We start from the raw sequence: 26121 nt of genomic DNA, 5'->3' as shown, positions 1-26121 counted from the left end.
TAAAATTGGAAAGAAAAAAAAGAACAATCAAATTATGTATGTATTGTCTGTGCAATTATTGTCAAAGCATTAATTGCTTGTTGCTGAATGAAGTTTTTCGTTTGGGATTTTCAGATTACAGCAAAGCAAAAGTTCGAATGGCTGCTTGAACATTTTGTTGATATGTTGATATGCAATAATCCAGCAATTACATTTCATCGCGATCATGTGAGCTGTTTTGTGGATGTCATGTGAATATGTATTTATCATGTGAACTATTATGAATTGAGTAATAGTTTTTTGTTTCAATTTTTTCAGTAAGATTAGTATTTTTGAAACATTTGTATGTAGAATTTTGTTTTTCTCATCCGAGAATATTAACCATTGTTTTTTTTTTAACAATGCCAGTTTGCACAATGCAACTGGCTTCTGTTGAATTCTTCTCCATATTTCTTCGTTCATGTTAATATGTAGTTTTCTGTTTTTTTAACAAAATCATCTTCGACACACATCACACCAATAAATTGATTGAGAAGGCATTTTTGAATTATTATGAATCATTTGTTGTTTCAAAAAGATTCACAAATTATTTTCACATTTTATTCAAAGCAATAAAATTGTTCGTTTGGATTATTGGGAAAAAAAAGAAGTTTATCACGGGTGGAAAAACGAAGTTTTTATCAGGTGAATTATTATTGGAAAGAAAAGTGAAAATGTTTTTCTGTATTCAACGTTTCTGTTGAAAGCAGTTTTTTGTGTTATCGCGAATGAGAGAAGAGAAATGAAAACTTGTGATTTGAGAGCTATTTGACGAGAGAGAACAACAATGAAAACGTGTTCGATAATCGTTGTTTGTGTTTTGCTTCTCGAATAAAGAGTCTTTTTTTTATAAATGATGAAAGCTGAGTCGATAATTTTGTTAACAATTATTTCTCTCGATTTTTCAATGTTTTTTGATTCAATCTGATGGTTTTTGAGTGATTATTTTTTCTTGGAATTTTTATGTCTCATTTTTTGGCATATTCTTAAGTCTTTCTTTAATGTGGAATTGTTATAAAGAACGAAAAGAAAATATGAGCTAATTCTTGAGTTTGAAAATCCTTCAAAGTCATCAGCATTTATTTCATAAACATTTTCATTTCATGTATGTTTGATATTGCAAAATGAAAAAGTTTAATAATATTTTTGAAAAAAAATTTATTCAAAAAAAATAAAAAAAATAAAAATCACTGAACTTGATATTTAAAACTTGTTGACATGAAGACACACTCTTTTTCAAGTTGCACAGCTATGCTGAAATATAACATCTTTTCCTATATATATATATATATATATATATATATATATATATATATATATATATATATTATTTCTATTCAATCAATTTTTTCTTTTTTTTTTCTTTCTTTTTATCAAATTTTTCAAATAGCACTTGCTTCAAAATAAATGTTTGTGACGTTCCATTTTGAAGATATTTCCATTTCATGAGTTTTTTGTTCCCTTCTCAGTTTGTTGTGATCAAACCTGTAAGTACAGAATCACAAGATCAGACATTTCAGGATAAAAAAATCTTTTTATCAACAAATGTCAACTTTGTCCATTGTGAGGGAAAAGCTGAATGGAAGTGGCTCAGTTATTTATGAAGATCCTCGCGAAATGTTATATCCAAATTTTTTGTAATTTTTTGAAACAAAAAAATTTTATTCATTTTTTTAGAATAGATTGCACAGCAAATCAAAGCGTTAATACAAAATCAAAAATAAAAACTTCATATCAGAAGAGTTGCTCTTGCGATGAAACGTTTTATTTGGAACAACGTATTCCACACTCAGAAACAAAGCGAGAATTTTTAAATGCGGAGACAACAGCTGAAAATGAAATAAAAGTTATATCACCTCTTGCAAAATCTTTGCTTTCAGATGAAAATTTATGGAGAGGAACGCTTTTTATTGTCAAACAAATGCAGACCCTTCTTCCTGAACTTTTTGAACCAGATCTCTCAGTTTCTTCAATTCAATATTTAACGCCAGCAGACATTGCTGCTCATTCAAAGAGCGTAGCATGCAAGCTATGCAAAAAAGTCAAGCATTTTTTTCAAGTTATACGTTCGACTTGCTCACTAATTACTGCTGAAATGATTCATGTTCTTTTTTTGCTCGATGAATTAATTGGTTGCGAAAAAATTGCAAAGGCAGATGGATGGACAGCAATAGTTAGTGAAAACAATCTAGGAACTCTTCTGTTGGTAGCAGTTATTTTATCGCTCAAGTTCAATCGAGATTCGGCACATTCTAATAAATGGTGGTCGCAAACTCTTGGCATTGAGGCGAACGTAATAACATTGTCAGAATCAGTGTTCTTACAACGCATTGAACATAAAATGATGATGGACGAAGAAACATTTATTCAATATTGGAAATTATTTGAAGCACAACCAATTGTCTAAGATTAGCTCTTTCTTCCTCTTCCACTTGTTTTTTTAAACTCTCTTCGCCATTCAGGCAACCACTTCACCATTTATTAAATTCAGATATCTTTGTATTATCAATTGTTATGAATGTGTAATAACTTTATTTCCTTTTTAATTGCTTTTTGTGTTGATTTTCTGTTTTCGCTTTATTTTTGATTGAATTGTATTAGTAAGATAATTATTTTCAACTATTTCGAGTTCTCTTTATTCTGCAAAATATCTATTTATATATTTATCATTTCCCTGAAACTTTCGATAAATTATATCTTTTATTGTGTATTTTTATTAGAATTTTTGATGTTTTAGTATATCTTTTTCAATAATTAAGTCTTTCCAAAGGCAACATTTCCTTCGGAATTTTTGTTTAACATCGATATCACTTTTATATATTTGATGATGTTGATGCTATTTTTGTTGTTTCTCTTCTTCTTTCATTGATTTTTAGTTGAATTTTTAAATTTTAAGTTCGTTTTCTTTATAAAAAGTTCGTTATTTTTTAATGCTCCTCTGATTGGAGGGAGTGAGATCAAAGTTTTTCGACAAATCTTTAAATGCTGACATTTCCAGAAATGTTGAAGTTACTTTTATATTTATTCTCGCAAACAAATATTTCATAAGGCAAATAATCACCATGAGCATTTGTTGTTATTTCTCTTGTTTTGATTTCAGCTTATTCACATTGTGTGAATCAATCTTTCTTCTTCAATCAATTTATCATTCTTGCTTTTATTACTGGATTATTTTTTCGTCGATTTAACAATTGGCCTTTAGCTTTTTTTGCGTTTATGCTTTTGTCATTTCATGAAGGATGAGATTCCATTATAGTTGACAAAGTTCTTTTATCAAAGAATAAACGCGCATTAATTGATAATTTTTCGTTTTTTCTCGAATGAACTGAGTCTTTGTGCGATGTTGTCTAATTTAATCTAAAAATAAAGACAACTGAAAAACGGTTGTTGATGCAAAATAAAACTTAACTACAATAATCATTATAATAATATATTTTCTTAAAGAACGGTTTATGGTTTTTTCATTCTTCAAAAACTACAAATGAGCTTGCATACAAAGAGATCTTAATTCATCTGAAAGAAAAATCGTTTGCTCATTACTTCACATTTCCAACTGCATATGCTGTTGAAGAATTTTATCTTTCGGAGCAAGATATCGCCAGCATTTCAAACAGTTATCTTGGCGTTAAATTGCTTAATTAGAACTTTCTGCTTTCTGAGGATGTGAAAAATTAATCACTTTATTCTGTTAAAAATTCATTCTACAAAAGGAACACGATCAATTGAAAAGAGTTCAGATTTTTGAAATTTGAAAAATAAAAATTTTAATTATTAAAATAAAATTTGGTGTGCACACTTTGAACTGGCCTCAACTTTGCTTTCACAAAATCTCTTTTGTCTTCAAACATTTCAGCTCGATCTTTTCTTTCATCACTTTTAAAATTATAGCCCCCATTGCAGAAATTATCTTCCTCGTCTTCTTCTTCATCTTCATCTTCATCGCTTGCTTCATTTGCGAAAAACTGAGAAATTAATTGGATTGCAGCATCCGAAACATGTGTGTTTTCGTCATTCTGTAAAAGCATTATGCTTGTCATTGCTCCACAGTCATATACAATTGCTTCCTCTTTCGTTTTCTTCCTCAACGGAACCGCACTCTTTCGTCTTGCTTCTGTAAGAATAGAAATCACAATACGCAATGCCTTCTCCTTGAGCATATCTGGGGCAGAAGGCTGTTTTATCACACGGCATACTGATCTGATTACTTCTCCATCTCTGTATGATGTGATGTCGAGAAGCACGTCCGGCTCATTTGCGACAATAAGATTTTGGAGGAAGAAAAGAACCTCCAACACGACATTGACTGTGTCTGTTGTGATGACTGCAATTGCTAGTGGAAGCAACTGTGCCTTGACTAGAAGTTTGCGGTGTGCTTTTGTGCCTGCTGCCGCGTTGGCAAGCAGCTTCCACACGCTCCGCCTGAGAGCTTCTGATGGCGAAGAGAGTGACGGAATGAGAGACGAAATACAGCGACTTTGAAACAGCTGCTCGACGATGTCGTTCGAAGTGGCCGAGAAGTTGATGCATATTTTCGCAATTTTCAGAGTGATAAGTGCTTCGTCGTAACTATAATCATTATTAATTAAAAAATAAATTGTCAAAAAAGTCAATTTGTTATAAAGAGAAAAAAAAAAACCCAAAGAAATAATATTTTCCTCCAAAAAAAAAAAAAGAAAGAAAGAAAGAAAATAATACAAAGAAAATACTTTTTTTCAAAAATAAAAAATAAATCACTTTAAAAATGATTACCAAACAATTATTTGGTATTCCTTTTGGAAAAAGATACGACAGAACAAAAATACTAAGCATCAAACAGAAGAAACGACATTATGAAGTTGAGAATGCCCATTTTAATCATGCACTCCGCCGCAGTTGCACGCACTGAAAGATACTGATAAGTTTGAAGCACATCATAAATAAATATTGGAGGCTTTGACGAATGAGTTTTACAAGAAATGAGAGTATCAACATTTGCAGAAGAAGGTGAAGAAGAAGAGGAGGAGCACGAAGTCTGCAAGCAAGCAGATGACAAATAATTTAATTCCAGTAATATCAGAAGAAGAAGAGGAGAAGGAGGAGCAGTGTTGTTGGAATCGACTGTTTCTAATGAAGAATCCATAAATGTTTCTGAAAAAGGTTTGATAAATTGATCATCAGCAATGCACGGGAAAATGCCCACCAAATGACGATACTTTTCAGAAGCTCTCCATTTTTCTTTTAAGTCATCACTAATTTTGTGAGTGATTATAAAATCTCCAACGTTCATGTTACAAAACAATGCATCCAAAAAAAATGCTAATTTTTCCCTTTCATATTCATAGCCATCTAAGCTTGATCTTGCATCATGATTAATTAACATCTCAGTTACTGTATCACAAAAATGTTCGTCAACAACGTTTTCAACAATGTCGCAATTTTCATCTCCGCATAAATTTGCTAAAGCCCACATTGCATCTGCTCTTATGAAAGTATTTGATGATAATAGACAATTCAAAACGGCTGAAATGAGTCCATCTTTGATTATTTCGGAGATTTTCCCCAAAGGTTCAGAGAAAATATCTATAATAATCAAAAGAGTCTGCCTTTGCATTTCTTGATTTGAATCGTCAAAAAGAATTGACGAAAAATACCCAGGAATTCTTAATTTACTGTAATGTTCAATTATATAATCTATTTATATTTATTGAATTCAATTCTTTTTCTTCAAATAAACATTTACATACTGCTATTCATATTCTCAGAAATGAAAGACAATGCTTCTTTAATTTTCTCTTGATTCGGAGAATCTAAATCTTGCAGTTGCTGTATAATTTTCTGATCCTATTGGTTCGGTGATTACCCTTTGTGAAAATCTCAAACAAAACTACAAACCGTCTCTAAACTAGATTTGCATTCTGTTGAAGTTTCAAAAGTACTCGAAGACTTTCTCTTTCTTTCTAATGCGTCAACACGAGTTTCCTTTCGTAAAAAAAAAGTTTGTAACTCATTTCGTTTTTTATAGACAAAAGGTTGTGATTCTTTGAAAAAAATAAAGAATATTCGAAGTTTTGTTAATAATATGTCAGGAATTGAAAATAATTAAAAAATAAATATAAATGAAAGAAAACCTTGAGCAAAACGTGCTTGCCTTTGAGCTGATCTATCATATACATCACTCGGTTCACACATTTTTCAAATAGATATTTTCCATAATAATATTATCACAATATCATTTCTATCATAAAAACATGGTTCATAATCAGCAAAGAATTTGAGATAGAAAAATAATCAAGCAATGTTGATTCATTTCAAAAAAATGAAAATTCACTCCACAAAAAGACATTTGAAAATTATTGTGAAAGGATAAAAGCCTAATGAATATAAATATTGTCTTCTTGCTTGCTAAAAGCTATCAAAATAAAAAAGGAAAATGATCAATTATGAAAAACAAATGCCTTGCATGTCAGTCTGATTTCTCCTTCCCTACACTTTTCAAATTCGAAATTTCATTTTTTTTTCTTTTGAATTTTTATTGTTCTTTAACAGATTTCTTCTCTTCTTCATTTTCTTTTTTCTCTCCCCCATCATTTTTTGCAGCATCTTGCTCGTTTGCTAAATGCGTTTTTGTAGAGTAATGTTTTTCTTGCAATTCCTGACACAGTACCGCAGGAACAGAAGGTGAGCTTAACTGAGTAGCTGCAGTGGCAACCGCAGACAATGAAGCATCTGACTCAGCAACTGCTCGAGCTAAAACAAGATCTCTTTGGATGCACATGGCACTTTCTTGCAAATCGTCATTTGAATTAAAACCTTTCAAAAAGTCATTTAGCTCTCTGCTGACAGCAATCCATCCATTCATTCGTATTGCTTCTATTGCGATGACCAGAGACAGCTTGTGTAAAGACGAGTTCATTTTTTGCCAGTCAGATGCAACCGAAAGAAGACAATCCAAAATGCCTTTGCGGTACATTTCAGCTGAACTCAGAACTGGTGGAGGCGGCGGTGTTGGTGGAAGCTTTATTGGCTCGAGGGTCGGCTGTTGAGTTGTCTTTAACGAATCTGCCTTTGGCTTTGGCTTGGCGATTGAATTCTTTGACTGTGACGAAAAACCCACTCTGTGGCTAGAAGCAGAAGCGGAGGAAGAAGATGAAGAAGATGAAGAGGAACTGTTTGAAAAAGAAGATGAAGAAGAACCCATTTGCTGATTTTTTCCGGTTCGAAACCATCCAAATGTGCTCAGAAGGTCTGACTCAGAGTAAACCGCAGGGCGACTATACCGAAAAGACGGATCAAATTGAGTGAACTGATACCCAACTGGGGGTCCTAAAACAGATTCAAATATTTTTTCTGTGCTGTCTATTTTCTCGGCTGTATTGGGGTCAGAGCCAGATGCGGTATTTGAAGTTGCTGAAGAATTTGTTGAAGCGTTTTTCGCTTTTTGTTCTTCATCCAAATCTTTGAATTTCCCTCCTTCTTCTTCATACCATATTAGCTCTTGGATCAGCCACAATAGCAACTTTTCTTTTTCAATAAAGTTGATAAATGATAGCTTAAAAGCGACAAACTGCAATTCAGATGCAATTCCAACAGTTTTACTCCATTCAATGAGAGCATAATTCGCTGCTTGGCATAGCACAATATCAGAACAAATAAGATGCGTCAATAGATGAGGAAGAATTATTGAATTATGCAACGAAAGGCTTGAGTCGCTTTTAGAGGAAATAGATGCGCAAAGACGAATGCATTCAAAAATCACATAATTGTTTGTTGTGGGAAAACAATTTGAAAGCGCATTCATAAATTTGGTCAATGAAGCTCCAAATACTTTTTTTGGTGAACTCATAAAAATGTTTTGAGTTTTTGATGCAGCTTCACAAAACTGTGGAATATTTGCAACTGAGAGAGAATCTATAAATGGCTCGAGTAGTGCAGAAGCATCAACTGTTGATGAAACACAATCATCCATATCAATTTCTTCTTCATCATTTTTAGCACTCGTATCTGTCATGGCATCTAAACAAACTTCAATAAATAGTGTTTATGATAAAAATATAAAATTAATAATTCTAACTCGTTTCAGATTTTTGCGATAACATTTTAACTTTACATTCCATAGATATAATTAGATATGATAAGCATTTCATTAACATTTAAAGGTGCATTTTTGAAGTTTTTGCGAAAATAACACGAAATTTCAAAAAACAAATGAAGATAACAGCATTTAAGAAGTTGCAGATAACAATTTTGAAAGATAAGCATTCGAAACAAAAAATTTAATGCCCAAACCTGAATATCATCAGCAGAAAATAAAAAACGAAAGAATTATTTTTTGATTATAGTAACCTTAATCAATATTTTGGTGAAGATTGAATCTTTGATTATCTTAACACCAAAAGAGTCATGAAGAAGTGATATATGGGTATAATAAATATATATTTATTACAAGCTTAGATTACTGCTCTCACTAATATTTCTATTCTATTGAAGAAAATAGTATCATCAATTTTAATTTGCGAAAACCAGAAGAATTTGGTTCGTCACAATTCTCATCAGCGTTTGTTGAACAACAAAAATCAGAGGTATTTGATGATATTCAATTTTTGATAAATTTATGATTTAAATAATTAAAAATGACACAGTCGCATCCTTTTGTATTTTTGAGAGTCCCAGGTTCAAAAAGCGCTTCAAATTTTATATCCTCTACAAAAAATGACAACGACATATCAACGATGAGAGATTCGTCATCCCTCGAGAAAGCAATAAAATATCAGCAACGACCTAACACGATGAATTTTTCGTCCAACTTTACCCATCCATTTTCCACATATTCCGTGTCTCTATTACTTCAACCATCTGATTTTAATAATAATAAAAATATCTCTCACGAACAATCACAATTTTTTACATCTGAAGGTGATGAATTAATTCGGCGAGATACAAAGAAATTAAAGTATGATCCAGTGCCAATGGAATGGGATCCTAAAGTTGAGCTCGTGAAGAAATGGGCTGCACAAGATGTCAAATTCGAAAATCACTTGAGTGATATGTCTGTACTCATTCAAAATGAAGTAATTGCATTAGATCCAAACGATCTGAAAAGCGAATCTGATGAAAGAAAAACAATTGGAATTTTAATGCCAGGAGAAAAAATTGAAAAGAGGAGGAAAGAACTCATCAAAGAGCAAATAAAGGAGGCAAAACAACTCTGGAAACAGACATCAGTGTGGATACGAAAGCCATGGATTAAATACGATGAAGAAATCCAAATGTGGGATGAGGCAGAAAAGAAAGTGAAGGAAAAGGAAGCCAATTTCGAAGAAGAAAAAGCGGGAGACACTAAAGCAACAATAGAAGAGTTAAAAATGCATCTTGTGCATTCAGATGAGAACAATATGGACGATGATGAAAAAGCAGAATATCAAAGACAAATAGCAAAGAAAGAGAGAGTTTTGCAGAGAGAACAGCTTACGAAGAACATTCGCCCACTTCGCTTCACTTATTTGCAAGTCAAAGACATGCCAGAAACAGAAATAGTCAAGTCTGAAACGTGGGAGGATATCTGTAAATTGGCATATGCTCCTGAGAAAGAGGATTCTGAAAGTGCAGTGCAAGATTCAGCAGAATGCACAACGCCAAAGCAAGTCTTTCACTATTCCGAACAACATCTTCAATCTTCTTTTGAGCGAATATCAGAGGCTTCACTTGCAGATAGCTGTTTGCTTTTTAGTTGTCCTCGTCCTTCTTTTTCCACTGCTTCGCAAACACATGCATCTGATATACAGACTCACAGTAGCATTTACAGGCAAGTAATGTCTCATCATTCATTTGATACATCAACGAAAGGAAAGGATTGTGTGCAAGCAACAGGATTGCTTGATTTAAGCTTCTTTTTGCAGCCTTTTAATGATTTGCCTCAATCACAAGAAGGAAACGATTCCTTGCTCGAAGTAAAGTCATTTCAGATATTAAGTTACCGAATGAGGCAATTGTATTCTGATTGGAATCCAAAGCAATCAATTAAAGATGAACAAGAAGTTCTGCGGCGTTTTAGCGATCCTATTGTTGATTTACGAAAATACAAGCGTTTGAGGAAGGCTGGCATAGATACTGAAAGAATTATCAAAGAAACTGAAGCCAGGTTTTTGGAAGTTCGAAACAATGAAATTATTACTCTCCCTTTCATATCACGGACAACTATTTGCAGTAAAGAACGAAGATTACAAAAGAATATTGTTGCAGAAAAGGTTAAAAAGAAAAGCTATTTTAAACAAACCATAGAACTGGCAAGAAAAAACTTATTTTTGCAAAGCAAAAACGGAAATAAAAAGGTTTTAAATCCTTCTATTTCTTCCAAGTATACTATTTTTAAGTAGAATTATAATGTGTATTTTTAATAAATTTATTATCTTTTTGTAATAATCTTTCTTTTCGAATTCTATTAATTGTTCTGGATGTAAATTGTGAACAAATCGCAAATTTGCTTGTTCATTTTCTTGCATTAAAACATTCAAGTTGACATAGAAATAAAAATTAAAAACAATAATGAAAATGAAGCAATATAACATTAATAAGGTTAAGATCGCATTCATTTCTTCCAAAATGATTGACGTATTGAGATCTTACAACTTTACAACATTCAAAGGAGAATTGATATCAATGAAATTGAGCACTAATGATTGGATGCTTGGTGTGAAGCGAGGGATTGCTGATAAATACGATATGGACGCCAGAGATTTGTATTTCACTTATCGGCAAAAGCTTGTTCCTGACGATGCAAAAGTTAAAATTCTTGATGAAGCATGACTCAGATTAATATTTTTATTTTTTTTATAATTATTTTTGTTATCAGTGTGATGGAGAAGCAGTCTATTTAGTTAAACATAATTCTTCAACTGGAGAAGAAATCATTTCATATGAAAGCAAATTACAGCACGTTGAAGACAATAGGTCTATTTTGCTCGGCGGAATTAAAACATTTGATGTTCGTGTGACAATATGCAACAACGATCTGAAAGGAAAAATTGTGGTGATTCATAATGTGAGATCTGATATGAAGGTTGATGAATTTGCTGTGAGAATATTTGAGAATTTGCATATTCCTGCAGGACGAATGACACTAGCCTCGGAAATTGGATCAAAATTTTCCGGGACATGGAAATGTGGTTATTTTGAACTTCAGGAAACTTCAGAAGTGACGTTGGTATCAAAACTGACTTATTACGGACAAAGTTGGATGAGTTGTTGTGTATATCAGTTGATTACAGATGATTGTCTGCCTATTCACCCATCTTCTTCAGATTCTGACTTATCTTCTTCATCGAGTTCTTCCTCCACTCCGTCCTCAAGTTTGAAATTACCGATCGGAAAAGACGGTAAGGAAAAAGAAGGAATTTTTCAACTGCATATGCTCCAAATTGATAATGAACAAGGGAAAAAAGTGTATGTTGAAGGAGATGGAAGGATGCTAGTGGAAGAACTGAAAAAGAAAATTGAGATGAGCATAGGCATCAGGGCAGATAAGATGACACTTCTTGGGGGAGGAAATAAAATGAATAATGATATGCAAATATCGTCATATGGATTAAAAAGTGAAGATAGGTTATATGCATACGAAAAAAACGATGAATCATATTGCATTATCATTCAAACTCTTGATGGGAAATATCTTTATATCACTGTTAACTCAGAAATGACTATTGAAGGTTTGAAGAAAAGAATTTATGAAAAAGATTACACCAATCCAGATTATCAGAGGCTAATATTTAATGGCAAGCAATTGCCAGATTGCTATTCCTTATCAGACTGCAACATTGTTGAAGGATCAACAATTTTACTTGCTTTGAGGTTGTGTGGAGGGTTGGAAAGAGAACTTTTTGTGAAGTCCATACGTGGACAAACTTTGAGATTTAGTATTAATGCAGCTGAAACAAGAGTTAGAGACATCAAACAAATGGTGGCCGAAAAAGAAAGAATTCCAGTTGAGCATCAGAGACTTGTTTGGGGCGGAAAAGAATTGATGGATGAAAGGTGTTTGGAAGAATATTCAATGGAAGACAGATCAACAGTGCATTTGTTGTTGAAGCTGATGGGAGGGTTCAACATTCGAGTGATGCATTTAGATGGTCGGGCAGTGAATGTGGAGGTGGACGGTGCAGAGTCTGTGGAGGATGTGAAGCAAAAGGTGATGGCAGTTGAAGGAGTGGATGTGAGTAAGATGCGATTGGTATCAGGCGGAAGGTGGCTGAAAGACTGTCATGTGCTGGAAGATTTTGGGATTGGGACTGAATCAACGGTGCATCTGCTGCCAATAAGCAGAGGCGGGATGAGCGGACCAGGACTTGCCTTTGTGGATGTTACGAAGACTGATGCATTGGTGGAGACATCATTCAGCAGCTCTGCCCCATCATGGCGGGTGGTGGAGCCAGGGATTTGCATAGAAGGAATATGCAAACACGAGGGGTGTCCAGCGTTTAACAGAAATGTGATTTGCCGTTGGGGAATGAAACAATATGACCTTCACGCTTCATCGCCATTTTGCCCTTGTTGTTTGAAGCGTATGATACCTTTGAAGCCAGGATTTTTTGCTTGCTCTTGGAGGATCACTTCGGTGAAGGAAGACGGAACTGTGACTCACATGCCGTGGAAGAAAGCTAGCCACGAAAGATACACCACTTACGATGAAAAGCAAGCAGGGATCGCAAATTTTGTACTTCTTTTGATTGAGGCAATGCCTTACAACAATATTACAAATCACCCAACATTATCTTTTGATGTTGCAGTATCAGAAGTGTGTGGAATATGCCATGAACCTCAAAATAGACTAATTGCAAATGTGTACGGATGTGGGCACGCATTCCATCGCAACTGTGGAAGTGATTGGGAGGAAAATATTGGAAAATGCCCTCTTTGCCAGATGCAAATGAAACAATCACCTGCATCTACTGCATAGACTGCATTGACTGCTTTATCAGCTTTGTTAGTTTAAAAATTTGTTGTTCAGGTTTTATAAACATTTTCATGCTTTTTTTTTTTAAATGTTATTGTTGTGATCTTTTATTTTTTATTAGATTCAAAGATGTAATGATGGATTAATTTTGTATTTTTTCAAATTATAATTATAATGTTCTTTCTTTCATTCTTTCTTTCTTTTATATATGAACATTTTTTTTGAAAGTCAAGTGGTTCTAAATTATTTTTATTTCGATTTTTATTTCTGTTTTCATTTCTGTTTTTTATTTTTGATTGAAAAACCTTATTTCCAATTGTAAAATTGTAATAATAAATGCTTTAAGTATCGCATTTTGTCTACCATTCCAACGTTTTGATGAAGAAAAGATCAAAAAAGAAGACACAAATATGTTGATTGCATGCAATTCTTTATTCTCGGAAAATAAAATGAATTGCTTTAAAATATTCACAGCTATATTGGATTTTAGAAAAAGCATACAAAACTGAATTGTTTTTTGAGTCTTTGTAAATCTTTATTTTGAACAAAAATTACATAAAAATTAGATTAATAACACAAAAAGTTACATATAGCATCTCCATCAAATCAACTTACTGGTATTAATTACCTGTAATTATTTGATTGATAATTGATAATCAACTTGTTTCGTTTACAATGGAACTTATTTTCTCTAAGAATTATCGCTCATAGCTCCATAATTTATCGAACTTGAGGGAAACGCTTCATATTTTACTGAAAGAAAAATAAAACAGAAAAAGAAAAGAAAAGAAGAAGAAATGAAAAATTGAAGAAGCATTTAATTGTTTACTGATAAGAATAAATAGTAACAAACTTTGTGCCTTGACACGTTTTCTCCATGCCCAGAATAGGAAAATGTCCAAAATGGTGCAACACACCGCTAGGACAGAAAAAATTCCTATCAGAGTGAAGAAAACTGTAGCTTTAGGAGGAGGGAAAACAGCGTGATACAAAGGAACGTCTGAAAGAATCCATCAAAAGTGAAATCATCATTTGCATTTGACGATAGAAAAAAAAAAGATACAGAAATATTTGAACAATATAATTATGATGAATTTTTAAAGAGTTAATAATTTTGAAAAAAAAAGCACACTTGGTTTGTCCATTCCGCAACTCTCCTTTCTCGACTTTTCATATTCGCTCATATAATAGTCAGTATCAAAAAGTTTCACTGGAGGAGTCTTTTTCTTTTTCCCATTGACAGTCTCAGAAAAGCGCTGAGAAGGATCCTCAGTTTCTGTATGATCATGAGGCACCATCCAAGACTTATAAGCATTCTCAAATTCAGTCACTGAACAGTCTATTGACGAGCAGCGAGCTGGCTTCACTTGCGTCCATAGTTCACCTTTGCGTGCTTTGGCCTCGTTTATCTGGTAAAAGAAGCGGAAGAAGGCAGAGCTACGGTTGAGTTTGTTGTTTTCATCACGTGGAACATGCAGCTCAATCAGCAAGATAGCAGCATAATAAGGAAGCGGATTAACAAGCTCGAGATTCTCAACACGGTTGCTTGGCGAAGTGGAGTTTTGCCCATTTGCCATGGCCTCGGTCTTTTCTCTTTCCTCTCTTTCGAGTTCCTTCACTTGATCCGAGTAGAATGGTGAGATCTTCCTGTATCGTGGATTCCCTGACTTGCCCTTTTCATATGTCGGAATCTGTAAAGGATACATAATCGTATACAGAGTTGTGTCATGAGCTGAATAAAGACGGAATTTTTTATGTTTAATCTTTTTTGTTGGTTCGCTGTACTGCAATAGATGAGTGTGATTTTCATTTTGTTCCAAGCCGCTTGACAAAGGTGTGGATTCGGGTTGATCTAATAATGTAAGATCATCTTTAACGTTATCTACGAATAACTGATTACAAAACGAAATATATTTCGCAGTTTACAACATATTTATAAAAAAAGATGTTTACCGATATTTCCAATAAAAAATGCAAATGATTTCAGAGAAATTGAGAAGTGTTTTCAAACCTCTTGAAAAAGCATCCCCAATCCAGCTTTTGCTCTTGAAAGCTCTTGATAATAGAAATGTTGTTGCCTGACTAATATTTCATTTCAAAGAGAATTTTTTAAATGAAAGATGTGAAATGTGAAAGATTCAACATGAATAATGATACTCAGTTTTTGTAAAGTCATACTTCTATCCATCGCATCTGCCAACCTTATTCCAATTTCTTTTTCTTCGTCGCTCAACTTTCTTTAAGATACCAACAAATGGAAAAGATAAGCATAAAAATTCAGTGGATAAAATCTAACAAAAAGCAAACCCATAGATATCCTGTATAAACATTGAATCAAGCGTAAATTCCAAATGTTCCATTGTAACATTAAATTCAATTATCTCAGATAATCTTGTTAAATCAGGCTTAATTTCTTCTGCAATTTTATCATAATCGCTTGACTTTTTATAGTTATCGAATCCAGTTAAAGCAGGAGGACTTCAATGTGTAAAATAAATTAAAAAAGGTTGTGAACAAAAAATTTAATCATTAATCAAACCTAACTTCGTATCCACGAAGGAGAAGTTCTTCCTCTTGAAGTTCTGTCTGCATGGGAATAGCTCGCATTCCATTTGGCCCATTTGCTTTTTCATAAAGTCCAGCTAATTGAGACCAAGCCGATTGAAGACAACGATTGTAGTTTGACGCTCGAACATAAATTTCTGATGATTTATAAGTTTCAGAAAGGAAATTTTTTTCATTTTTATAGTGGTCTCTGATAAATTTTCCAATTGCTTTGTGCTGTTTCATTCCCCGAACCGTCAATTCTCCAGGAAGTCCAGGTTTAATGTATTTCTGATTTAAAATAAAAATATTTATATTGAAAACAATGTTGTAATTTTCAAATGATAATGCAATTGCTTTCAAACAGGTATATCCAACAGAGGTCCTCTATCACCTTCAAAAAAATAAATATTATGATAAAATATAAAACACAAGCTATTAATAAACCATGACGAGCTACAACTTGTACAGATATTAAATCGCATATAGTGTCATAAGTTAATAAAAATAAAATCGACAGAACATGCATAGGAAAGGGAAAAGAGGATGGAGATTTTGATCAGTTAACCATGTTCTTTATTCTTCAACAAAAAGAGAAAAAATTCGGCGATTTATAATTTCATTTTTTCTTGGTGAAATTAATATAATTTAGAAAGAAAATAAATGAAATTTTAAAATTCAAAAAGTATTAATCGAAAAACAGAGTTTTTCCGAGATCTAATGAATGTTACAAAAATGCACAAAATTGAAGAAGCCATCCATTGAAGAAAAACCACGGATGCATACAAGATCAAAAGCATTAATATCAATAAAAGAAAAAAAAATTCAAAAATTTCTAAGAAACTACAACAGTTAACATAGCAGGAAGTCAAAAGAATGTAGCGAAACGAAACATATTCATCAAATATGTAATATTCATGGAAATAAGAAAAATGAATGAAAGCATTGCAATTGATACATGTTCATGCAACATCGAAACTTAACGTTAGAAACATAAAAATTTGCATGATTTCAAATCAATAGCATATTGGGAGAAAAGCAAACATACGTAATATTTGGCCACAGCCCCATCGATTCAAAACGTAAAATAAATAAAAATTCATTAAAAGTCATTAAAATAGAAATGAAAAAGAAACAGGAAAAAAAAATATGAGCTGGAGACTGCTAAAAACACACATTACGAAATCAAAACTGAAGAAAAACAACGATGTGTCGAATTAATGATGAATTACATTGAAAGATAAAGATGCAAAAAAGATAATGAAAATTACCCATCGTCAATGAACATATATTGCATATCGCAAAGCAAAATACACATTATATGCGGAGCCCAAATATCGATAACGTTAGTCCTCTAAACATATCAAAACCAAACCCAAAAACCCAAAAAAAAAAACAAAAAAATAAAATACAAAAAAATCAAACAATCAAAAAAATATTTAAATAAAGATAAATCTAAATTGATATTCATTACACAAAAAAGATAAGTATTAACTCTAAATAATTACATTGTGATGCATAAATCACTCGATCATTATGCTACGAAACTTAAATAAAATAAATAAAGATAAATATTTCTTTAAAAAAAAATAGATTAATTAAACAGATCGAAAGAAAGAAAGAAAGAAAGAAAGAATCAAAATAGTAATATAGAAACAAAGAAACATAAGCATTTACTTTACTTTCTTTGCACTCACAGCATATCCTGCTGCATCCTTCGCCCCCAAGTTTGATGCCTTCTGAACTGGTGCAATCTTCAAAGTGTGCATTTGACTCGAAAGTGTCTGGACAATCGACGTCTTCTGCAGTTTCGACGGAGAAGGCACGACACCTCGCTTGGATGTGCTAGAGAGAGATCCTGTTGGCAGTGCAGCCACAGCAGAAGAGGAAGAGGAAGAGGAAGATGAGGAAGAAGAAGAGGAAGAAGAAGAGGAAGAGGAGGAGGCGGAGGTGGAGGAGGAAGACGATGAAACAGAAGATGGCAGAGGTAAATACGATGGGGAGGTTGCAGACAATGAGTAATCAACCAATGCAGGGAGCTCAGTGAAGGATGCTGCTTTGTGCACAGACCGCTTAAGCAGTGGCGACGAATCAGACAAAGCAGACGATGAAGATAGGGCAATGGACGAACGCATGGAGGAAGAGGAAGAGGCAGATGAAGAGGAAGAGGAAGAAGAAGAAGAAGAAGAAGAAGAAGCAAACATTTTCACAGCAGATGTTGTAGCAGCCACTGAAGAAGATGGCAAAGAAGGTGCAAGTGTTGATGAGGTTGCTGACGCAGCTGCTGCATTCAACGGCAGGCCCTGTTTATCTCCTGCATTTGCTGTGAGTGCAGACACTGCTGGTGTCGCAAGGGTGTTCTTTGACACGATATTCACAGAGGAATAAAGAGAAGCATGGGCTGAAGACGACAGCCCAGGCAGTGTCGGTGGAAGAGAAGTCGTGTGGCGATGGCCAGAAACGCTAGCGCGGTGCGACGGAGTTAAAAAAGCACGCTTTTTGTTAGTGGAGGAGAGCAATGTGTCTGAAGTTGAAGAGGAGGAGAAGGAGGAAGAAGAAGAAGAGGAATAAGTGGGGGGAAGAATACTTGAGGACGTATATGGACGCACTTGCACATTCTGAGGCTGAAAAAACACTCCCTTTTGAGGGAGTGATGATGGATTCAATGCCAAAGGTGAAGAAGAAGACGGATAAGAAGACGATGTAACATTTGGATTTGAAGAAGAAGAAGAAGAAGAAGAAGAAGATGCTGCATTCTTTGATGATCCATACAAAGACGAAGCAGCAGGTATTGAACCATTTTGGAACTGAGTACATTTCCCAGTTTCATTGACAAGTGGAGGCAAATGCAGATATTTAGTCGCATTCTGCCTTGTCGCTGTTGTTGTGTCGGTCAGCGGTGGAAGCGTCACCATCGACGAAGCAGAAGAAGCAGAAGAAGCATAAGCGTGTGTTGTATTCAAAATACGCCCTGTCGATTCTCTTCGCGAATTCCCCACAGAAATACGGCTGCACTCGAAGGGAGAGGAGAACGGGTCAGCCAGACAGCTCTCAGGATTTGTGGCAGACATGGACGAGGCAGAAAAGGCAGCAGAAGCACGCATAGAAGCAGATGTTGAAGCAGATGTTGAAGCAGAAGCAGAGGTAGCTGTGCCTTCTTTGTTGACATCTGCACAGGTTGACTGAGAGAGCGAGCTGGTCACAGGAAACAGGGCTGCGCTTGCCTCATCGTCCCCTGGCGTGTGCTTTGAGTGGGACACAACAAACGTCGACGAGAGAGGAAGAGTCGGAGGAGCAGCAGCAGATGTCGGCAGCACATTCGGGGTGACTGGGCGGAAAGGGGTGTGTGGAGTCATCTTGTTCTCCATCGACAGCCGACGCGGAAGAAACTTCGAGCTTCCTGGCGGGGCAAAGGGATCGCCAGGCTCAGTGGCAGACAGCGGGTTGACAGGAGGATTGAGAGAGAGAGAGTTCGGAGTGGAGACAGAGCAGGAGCGACGATGGGTGGCTGAACGGGGAGAAGGGCCAACTTGAAAAAGAGATTGTGAAGAAGAGGAGGAGGAGGAGGAAGAAGGAGAATAAGAATAAGAAGAAGAAGAGAAACTAGAAGCAGCTCTGGGGGTAATGCCGAAGGGCATCGGTGCGCCAGGGCAGTGGAGCTGCTTGATCTTCCAGTAGGTGTCGAAGTCGACCGCATATTCGAGCTGGGTGAAGCTGAAAAGAGGGGGCATAGGGGTGCCATCAGGCATAGCGTCGTGTTTCTCGTCGCGGAGGTCGGCAAAGAAAGGGTGGAGCAACGCCTCTCGTGCTGACAGCCGGTCTTCGGGATTGTAGCAGAGGAGCTGGGAGACCAGGTCGATGGCGAGGCGGTCGGTGGCTGGGTGGAAAAGCTGAAGGGAGAAGAAGAAGGAGGAGAAGGAGGGAGGGGGAGGTGTAGAGAGAAGATGTGGTGTTTGATTGATAAAAGAAGATGAAGGTGTTGTTGTAGAGATTGTTTTGATGATATGTTTGACGGAAGGTGCGAATATCAAAAAGAATATATCAAAGTGAATAAATAAATTCAAAAAGAAACAAAGAAACGCAATTCAAACCTTTGAAAACGACTTTGGCTTGATGTCTGGAAGAGAATACTCGAATGTCGAGGAGACTTTCATGTTCTGCAGGTTCTGCGCAGTGGGCGTGCCCAGCACCTTCACAATCTCCACCAGCTGGTCGATGTTGCTGTTGCCTGGGAAGATCGGAAACCCCAACATCATCTCAGCTATCACGCAGCCGAGGGACCATAAATCTGTACAGGGGAAATAAGAAAATAATTAAAATAAAATAAGGCAAAAGAAATAAAATAAAATAAAATAAAATAAAAAATGTAGATTTAGATTAAACCAAAAAATTAAAATACAAAGATTTGCGTTGAAAACAAAGAAACCAACCAAACACGCACACACACACACACACACACACATGAAAACACAATAAATTTTAAAGAAATTCAAATGTTATTTATTTGTATGCACAATTTTGCTCTTAAATAAGAAAGACAATACCTACAGAAACAGTGTAATGTGTTGCGCCCATTACAAGCTCTGGTGCTCTGTAATATCTGCTGCAAATATACGAAATGGAAGTTTCATTTGGTTTAAGAACTTTTGCACTTTTGTTTATAAATATTGCATTTTTATTTTTTGAATTTGTGTGATTATTCAATAACAAGCAATGTTTTGACAAAAAAACCATTAATTGCATTCAAAAAAAAATCTCAAAATAATTCTGAAAACAAAGAAACATCCAACAAACCTTCCAAAATCGCAAATCTTGACTTTCCCAGTAGCTGGATCAACCAAAATGTTATCTATAAGATAATTCAACAAATTTGCCAATCGAAAATTCATTTCATATCGTGTTGTATTCATAATAATAAAGCATCAATAAAAATCCAAAAGAATAAGAATAAGAATAAAGAAAGAAAATCAATGCAAACGAGGTTTGATGTCACGATGGCAAATTCCAAGCGCATGAAAATATGCTGTAGCTCTCAATATTTGATAAGAATAAAGCTGGAGCATTGATTGCCAAAATAATTATTAATTTCAAATTATCAAGAATTCCAATATTATTAATGCTTGCAAACCTTTACAAAAAATGTCGGAAGCGCTTTTCTTTGTTTGACAAAAAACTGGCTGACATTATATACCGTTTGTGGGATATACTCCATTACAATATTGAGATAAACTTTGTCGTTCTGAAGATATTTAAGAAAAAGAAAAAAATTGATAAAAAAACTGTATAAGCGAATGAAAAATGCTCAACTTGATCATCTTCATAGTAATATTCTTTCATTTCACAGCAATTCGGATGGTGAAGAAGCTTTAATATTCGCAGTTCTCTGTTCTATATTTCGTTTGGAAAAATATAAATTAATAAATAAATATATTTGAACATTCGTGTGCAAATTGTTTCAAATAACCATATAATGTTTATCCTGAAGAACTCTTTTCACTGCAACGATTTCATTTGAATCCTTAATTATAGCCTTTCTAACAACCCCAAAGCTTCCGCTTCCAATGCTTTTGTCTTGAATGAATTTTAGTTTTGAACTTTTGAAAGTTGGCTCTGCGGATAACTCATCTAAAGCCCATTCAAACGTTATTATTATTGCATTAATTTCTATTTCCGAGACAAAATTTCAAGCAAGCAAACTTTTATCCAAATTTGCAAGAGTACGAACTAAATCTGATAGAGTTTTCTGTGATTCATGAAATGCTTCAACTTGTGAATCAGCAAAGAATGAATCAGGTATTTCAATAGCAAGAGAAGAGATAGATGGGGGAAGCTTTGATTTTAATGGTGGTAACGTCTTTCCTTGTTGCAGTAGACGATCCATCTTTAATTTGTAAAAAAAGGTTTACCAGCTGACAAATAAATACTTAAAAATATTTGGATCCAGCTAATCAACTATGGTCATTTGGATCTTCGAAAATATGCTTTTGTTTATAAGTATTTCTGAGAAGAGAAAGAAAAATGTTGTGGCGTAGGTGACAAAGACCGAAAATTTTGGAATGGTACAAACAAGATAAATATCTTTATCATCATTTACACTTTGAATAGGAAAATAAATAATTGTCTTTGCAAATTTTTATGAATAATTCGATAAATATCAATTGAATATGTATTAGGCATGATTATTAAATAATTTATTGTTCGTTGAAAATCAGGTTAAAACATGATGCACTTTTTTAATCTGAAGCGAAAATTTTCACTTTTAATGAGAGATTTTTTCAAAAAAAAAAGAAAAGAAAGAGAAAATACGAACGGAAAAAAGGGAAAAAAAAACAGTAATTTTTCTGTTTCATGTTTGTTTTTTTCTTTGGAAAAAAAATTATCATTTCAATCAATTTTTTAAGCACCAAGGAATTTGAAGCGTCATTCAATTTTGTCAAATGATTCATGTTTTCTTTTATCTCCATATGATATTTCAACATAAAAGTTAGATAAAAGAATTTGCTAAAAAATGAGACACAAAAATTCCAAGAAAAAATAATCGCTCAAAAACAAACAGATTAAATCAAAAAACATTAAAGAACCGTTTTGAGTTTTCATGATAACCAAATTATCGACTCAGCTTTCATCGTTTTTGAAAAAAAATTCTCTTTATTCGAGAATCAAAACACAAACAACGATTATCGAGCACGTTTTCATTGTTGCTCTCTCTCGTCAAATAGATCTTAAATCACAATTTTCATTTCTCTTGTCTCATCACTGCATCAAAAAAAAAAACTGCTTAAAACAAAAACTATGTAACCAAAAATCATTTTCACTTTTATTTCCAATAATACACCAAAAATTATTCAAGATCGAAAAACTTTAATTCAAGATCGAAATAAATAATTCGAAATCGGAAAACTTTAATTCGAAATCGATAAAGTTCAATTTGAAATCGAAAATATTTTATTTAAAATCGAAAAAGAAGAAAATTGGTTCAGAATTTCAATTCAAGTGAAAACCATGGAAATTTTTTGATACAAATGTTGATAATTGCAAATGTTCATTTATTGAATATGTTTTTCTTTCGTTTAAAACAACTGTTTTCTTCCATATAGATTGACATCAATCGATTCTTTTCTTATTTTGAAGATTGAAAATGTCTTATTCTATCAGTTTTCAATGCAATGAATGAAATTCAAAACATTTCGTAATCAATAAATGAGATAAATTTCTGTTTTTTTGTGCACAAAAAAAGATCATGAACAATCCTATCACATATAATTTTTTCATTGATTCCTTTAAATCTCCTGAACCCATGTGAAGAGTTTAATAGAAACTCAGTTTTATTCTATTTCCACTATTTCACACAATCAAACACCAGAAAAAAAAACATCAAAAAATAATTTTTTCTGATTGAAATTGTCGAATTTCTCAGATCAATAACTGAAAGAAAAGAAACTGACGTGAGTATGAATTTTTAAATTTTTTCATATTTTTTGATGATAAAGAATTTTCGATGTTGAATAAATTATTTTCGATCTTGAATTAAACTTTTTCGAAGTTCAATAATTTTTGGTGTAATTCAGGTGAGTCACAACTTTAAGGAACATTCAGAAACTCGTTTTTTTTTTCGGATTTTTTGCGATAGAATGATTTTATATAGGGTCAGATTTTTATTAGTACCCCGTTTTTTATTTGATCCTAAATTTTTTTTTCTTATATTGCTTCATACAGAAGCTTGTATTCAATGAGAATAATTTTAAAACAAATAATATATTATTATAAGGTTGTATGCTTAATATTTTTGAAAATTTATTCTTTAAAAAAAAGATCTGAGTTTTTTAAGTTTTATTTTTTGATCAATGTTTTGCTCGTGTTTCCACGAGTTTTTGAAACTGAGTGTTTTCCTTGTTGGCATTGTGTTTAAACTTTCCTTTTTAACATTTTTGGTTATTTTATAACTTGAGAAACTCTTTTTTTTCAATAGTTTTCACACCTCACCTTTTTTTTGTAAAACGAAAATATCAACAAAGGAAATTATTATTAACAAGATTGCTTTTTTTTCAATGATGTATTATTTTATGTATTATCATATACTTAAGCTTTCTTTGTGTATTTCATGTGTATTAAAAGAAAAATGAGAAAAACAAAATATTAACTTTTTCCAATTCTGATATTAATACTTCTTAATGAGAATTTTCATCACTTTTATTATTTGAAACACTAATTTATTTATTTAACACGCATGATAATTTTAATAAATTACAACTTATTCGTTAAAATTTTAAGTTTTACGAAAAAAAGGTGATGTGTGAAAACTATTGAAAAAAAAGAGTTTCTCAAGTTATAAAATAACCAAAAATGTTAAAAAGGAAAGTTTAAACACAATGCCAACAAGGAAAACACTCAGTTTCAAAAACTCGTGGAAACACGAGCAAAACATTGATCAAAAAATAAAACTTAAAAAACTCAGATCTTTTTTTTAAAGAATAAATTTTCAAAAATATTAAGCATACAACCTTATAATAATATATTATTTGTTTTAAAATTATTCTCATTGAATACAAGCTTCTGTATGAAGCAATATAAGAAAAAAAAATTTAGGATCTAATAAAAAACGGGGTACTAATAAAAATCTGACCCTATTATTAATAAACATGCTAGGGGTGAATTTTTTATTCTTGCTATATGGGTAATTCTTTTTGAAAAGTTGCAAACGTTTTATTTTCAAATAAATCAAAAATTTCATATTTTGCTCAAATTTCTGTTTCCACTTACGAATCTTTTTTAAGAATGTTTGAAATAGCATTATCCAGAAATAGATTCCATATTATTGAAGAATGGTGTATGTTTACAAAAATTTGAGCAAAATATGAAATTTTTGATTTATTTGAAAATAAAACGTTTGCAACTTTTCAAAAAGAATTACCCGTATAGCAAGAATAAAAAATTCACCCCTAGCATGTTTATTAATATAATATAAAATCATTCTATCGCAAAAAATCCGAAAAAAAAAAACGAGTTTCTGAATGTTACTTAAAGTTGTGATTAATCAAGACAACCAACAAATGTGGAAAGAATTATTGCTAAATATGTGATCATCAAATGGAAATGGGACGAATATGATCATTTCCCTTTACATATTTATTCTCAGGTTAACTCAGAAAAAGACTTGAAATGTTCGGACAAGTGGAAACGTATGTTGAAAAAGATTGCGAAATATGTTCTTTTTCATCCAATGCAGAGGAGCGGTGTGCATTGGGAAGGTGTGGATGTTTTGCTTTTATGTGACCATTTTTCAATTTGAAATGGCTTTTGTGTTTTGATTGTTTTTCATCTTAAAAATGCTTGTTTGCGCAATCACTTGCTGCGTTTACGTGGATTATTGTGGCTGGTGCTTTCTTCTCCATTTTTTGCAGAAAGGAGCTTTTTGCAGATAAAGAGCGAAAAGAGGGTTTGCAAGCGAAGTGGACGGCCACAGCCGAGCGCGCTGCAGGGGAAGAGGAGATCAGGAGAACGAGCAAGGCGATGATGGAGACACTGGGGAGGAGTGTTGGGGAGTATGTGGAGAAGGACGGGACGCTGAGTGCGGCAGGAGAGGAAGAGCTGAAGCGCGTGGAGCAGTTCCTGCGGTTTGTGCGGGGGATGTCGGGGCTGACGGCAGGGGAGCTGGCGCAGGGGCTGGTGCTTCTGGAGCGGGTGGTGGAGTGGGATGTGGTGGAGAAGGCGGAGCAGCGGACAGGGTCTGTGGCGATAAGCACAGTTGGGACACTCCTTCTGTGCTGTGTGGTGGTGGCTGAGAAGATGAACAGAGATCGACCGCTGTCGAACGGGGCATTCAGTCGGAGCCTGGGGCTGGAGTGCAGCGTGCTGAATGCGTCAGAGCGGATCTTCCTGGGGTGTGTTGGGCATCGGTGTGTTGTGGAGACAGAGGAGTTCTGGGAGGAGTGCCACAGAGTGTTCGGGTGGGACTGTGCTTAAGACTCCGCTGTGCTGGTGCCTTGGCTAATAAGAACAAATGCCGACTGTTGGATGATTTTGTGAAGCATGTTGGGCGCAAATCAACTCATTGCTGTGAAATCTGTAAAGTCAAACCAGAAAAAGGATGTGAGAGTTGGAAGCATAGCAGTCATTTCAGCATCACTCTGGAGCTGTAGATTTGGCTCGGGCTTCAAAGAGCACCGTGCCGTGAAGCATACTTATATGTTCGCTCCTTTTCGCATTGTTATTCATTAAAATTGAAATCATTATTATAATTGAAATTATGTTTGGATTTGTATTAGAGTTTACGTTTTGTTATTGTGTTTATATTTGCGTTTGCTTTTGTGGTTGAGGGGGTTTATTCATTAGATTTCGAATCTTTATTTGATTTAAGTGTATTATTATGTTATGTTGTGTTTTCTTCTGAATATCATTTTGCGTGTTCTGTTTCGATGTTCGTGTGCTTTCAGTACATTTGCATCAGACTTTCTCCATTTGAATTGTTTTGTTTTGTTTTTTTGTTCAGTTTAAGCTTTTGCGTTTTTGCATTGCTTTTTCTTCAGTTTTTATGGACGCTTTATGTTTTTTTGTGTGCTTCCATTTTTCTTTGCTTTGGGCTTTTATCAACAAGCTTTTTGTTCTTCTGAACCATTTATTGTTTCAAAACTGTA

The 26121-nt window shown here is 33.9% G+C and overlaps 7 protein-coding genes across 7 annotated transcripts; 3 read left to right on the top strand and 4 right to left on the bottom strand.

The window, feature by feature from the left end:
* The first annotated feature begins 1507 nt into the window (after positions 1-1507).
* On the top strand, positions 1508-3317 carry MONOS_18154 (uncharacterized protein). The gene is made up of 2 exons (XM_067871145.1): positions 1508-1637; positions 1696-3317. The coding sequence occupies exons 1-2, from the start codon at positions 1564-1566 to the stop codon at positions 2423-2425; spliced, it is 804 nt and encodes a 267-aa protein (XP_067721141.1). The 5' UTR covers positions 1508-1563; the 3' UTR covers positions 2426-3317.
* A 43-nt stretch (positions 3318-3360) lies between these two features.
* On the bottom strand, positions 3361-5137 carry MONOS_7618 (uncharacterized protein; the record flags this gene model as incomplete). The annotated part of the gene is made up of 3 exons (XM_067877959.1): positions 3361-3719; positions 3815-4584; positions 4833-5137. The coding sequence occupies 3 exons, from the start codon at positions 5135-5137 to the stop codon at positions 3715-3717; spliced, it is 1080 nt and encodes a 359-aa protein (XP_067721140.1). The 3' UTR covers positions 3361-3714.
* Positions 5138-6267: 1130 nt separating this feature from the next.
* On the bottom strand, positions 6268-8337 carry MONOS_7617 (uncharacterized protein). The gene is made up of 3 exons (XM_067877958.1): positions 8284-8337; positions 8069-8098; positions 6268-8019 (listed from the first exon to the last, which is right to left on the bottom strand). Exons 2-3 carry the CDS (start codon positions 8091-8093, stop codon positions 6527-6529), a joined length of 1518 nt encoding a protein of 505 aa, XP_067721139.1. The 5' UTR covers positions 8094-8098; positions 8284-8337; the 3' UTR covers positions 6268-6526.
* A 75-nt stretch (positions 8338-8412) lies between these two features.
* Positions 8413-13727, top strand: MONOS_7616 (putative scavenger receptor class B member 1; the record flags this gene model as incomplete). The annotated part of the gene is made up of 6 exons (XM_067877957.1): positions 8413-8416; positions 8485-8576; positions 8637-10135; positions 10614-10794; positions 10847-12997; positions 13290-13727. The coding sequence occupies 5 exons, from the start codon at positions 8413-8415 to the stop codon at positions 12944-12946; spliced, it is 3876 nt and encodes a 1291-aa protein (XP_067721138.1). The 3' UTR covers positions 12947-12997; positions 13290-13727.
* On the bottom strand, positions 13357-15972 carry MONOS_7615 (putative Histidine phosphatase superfamily (branch 2); the record flags this gene model as incomplete). Its single annotated transcript, XM_067877956.1, has 8 exons — positions 13357-13696; positions 13797-13943; positions 14076-14835; positions 14955-15025; positions 15122-15180; positions 15251-15421; positions 15483-15778; positions 15853-15972. 8 exons carry the CDS (start codon positions 15970-15972, stop codon positions 13635-13637), a joined length of 1686 nt encoding a protein of 561 aa, XP_067721137.1. The 3' UTR covers positions 13357-13634.
* Positions 15973-17160: 1188 nt separating this feature from the next.
* On the bottom strand, positions 17161-21368 carry MONOS_7614 (putative CMGC/GSK protein kinase; the record flags this gene model as incomplete). The annotated part of the gene is made up of 9 exons (XM_067877955.1): positions 17161-19377; positions 19579-19775; positions 20032-20138; positions 20282-20336; positions 20466-20541; positions 20616-20726; positions 20795-20875; positions 20952-21112; positions 21185-21368. The coding sequence occupies 9 exons, from the start codon at positions 21366-21368 to the stop codon at positions 17161-17163; spliced, it is 3189 nt and encodes a 1062-aa protein (XP_067721136.1).
* A 3278-nt stretch (positions 21369-24646) lies between these two features.
* On the top strand, positions 24647-26121 carry MONOS_7613 (uncharacterized protein; the record flags this gene model as incomplete). The annotated part of the gene is made up of 2 exons (XM_067877954.1): positions 24647-24735; positions 24889-26121. The coding sequence occupies 2 exons, from the start codon at positions 24647-24649 to the stop codon at positions 25448-25450; spliced, it is 651 nt and encodes a 216-aa protein (XP_067721135.1). The 3' UTR covers positions 25451-26121.

Source organism: Monocercomonoides exilis (assembly GCF_001643675.1).
Source record: "Monocercomonoides exilis strain PA203 chromosome Unknown scaffold49-690789, whole genome shotgun sequence".
NCBI classification, from domain to species: Eukaryota; Preaxostyla; order Oxymonadida; family Polymastigidae; genus Monocercomonoides; species Monocercomonoides exilis.
This window is presented reverse-complemented; position numbering and strand designations above follow the sequence as displayed.

Coding starts and splice junctions, on each gene's coding strand:
- MONOS_18154 (XM_067871145.1), top strand. CDS start 1,564: ATGTCAACTTTGTCCATTGTGAGGGAAAAGCTGAATGGAAGTGGCTCA. Junction 1,638..1,695: donor TATGAAGATCCTCGCGAAAT/GTTATATCCAAA, acceptor TCATTTTTTTAG/AATAGATTGCACAGCAAATC.
- MONOS_7617 (XM_067877958.1), bottom strand. CDS start 8,093: ATGTTATCGCAAAAATCTGAAACGA. Junction 8,020..8,068: donor ATCGCAAAAATCTGAAACGA/GTTAGAATTATT, acceptor TATTTATTGAAG/TTTGTTTAGATGCCATGACA.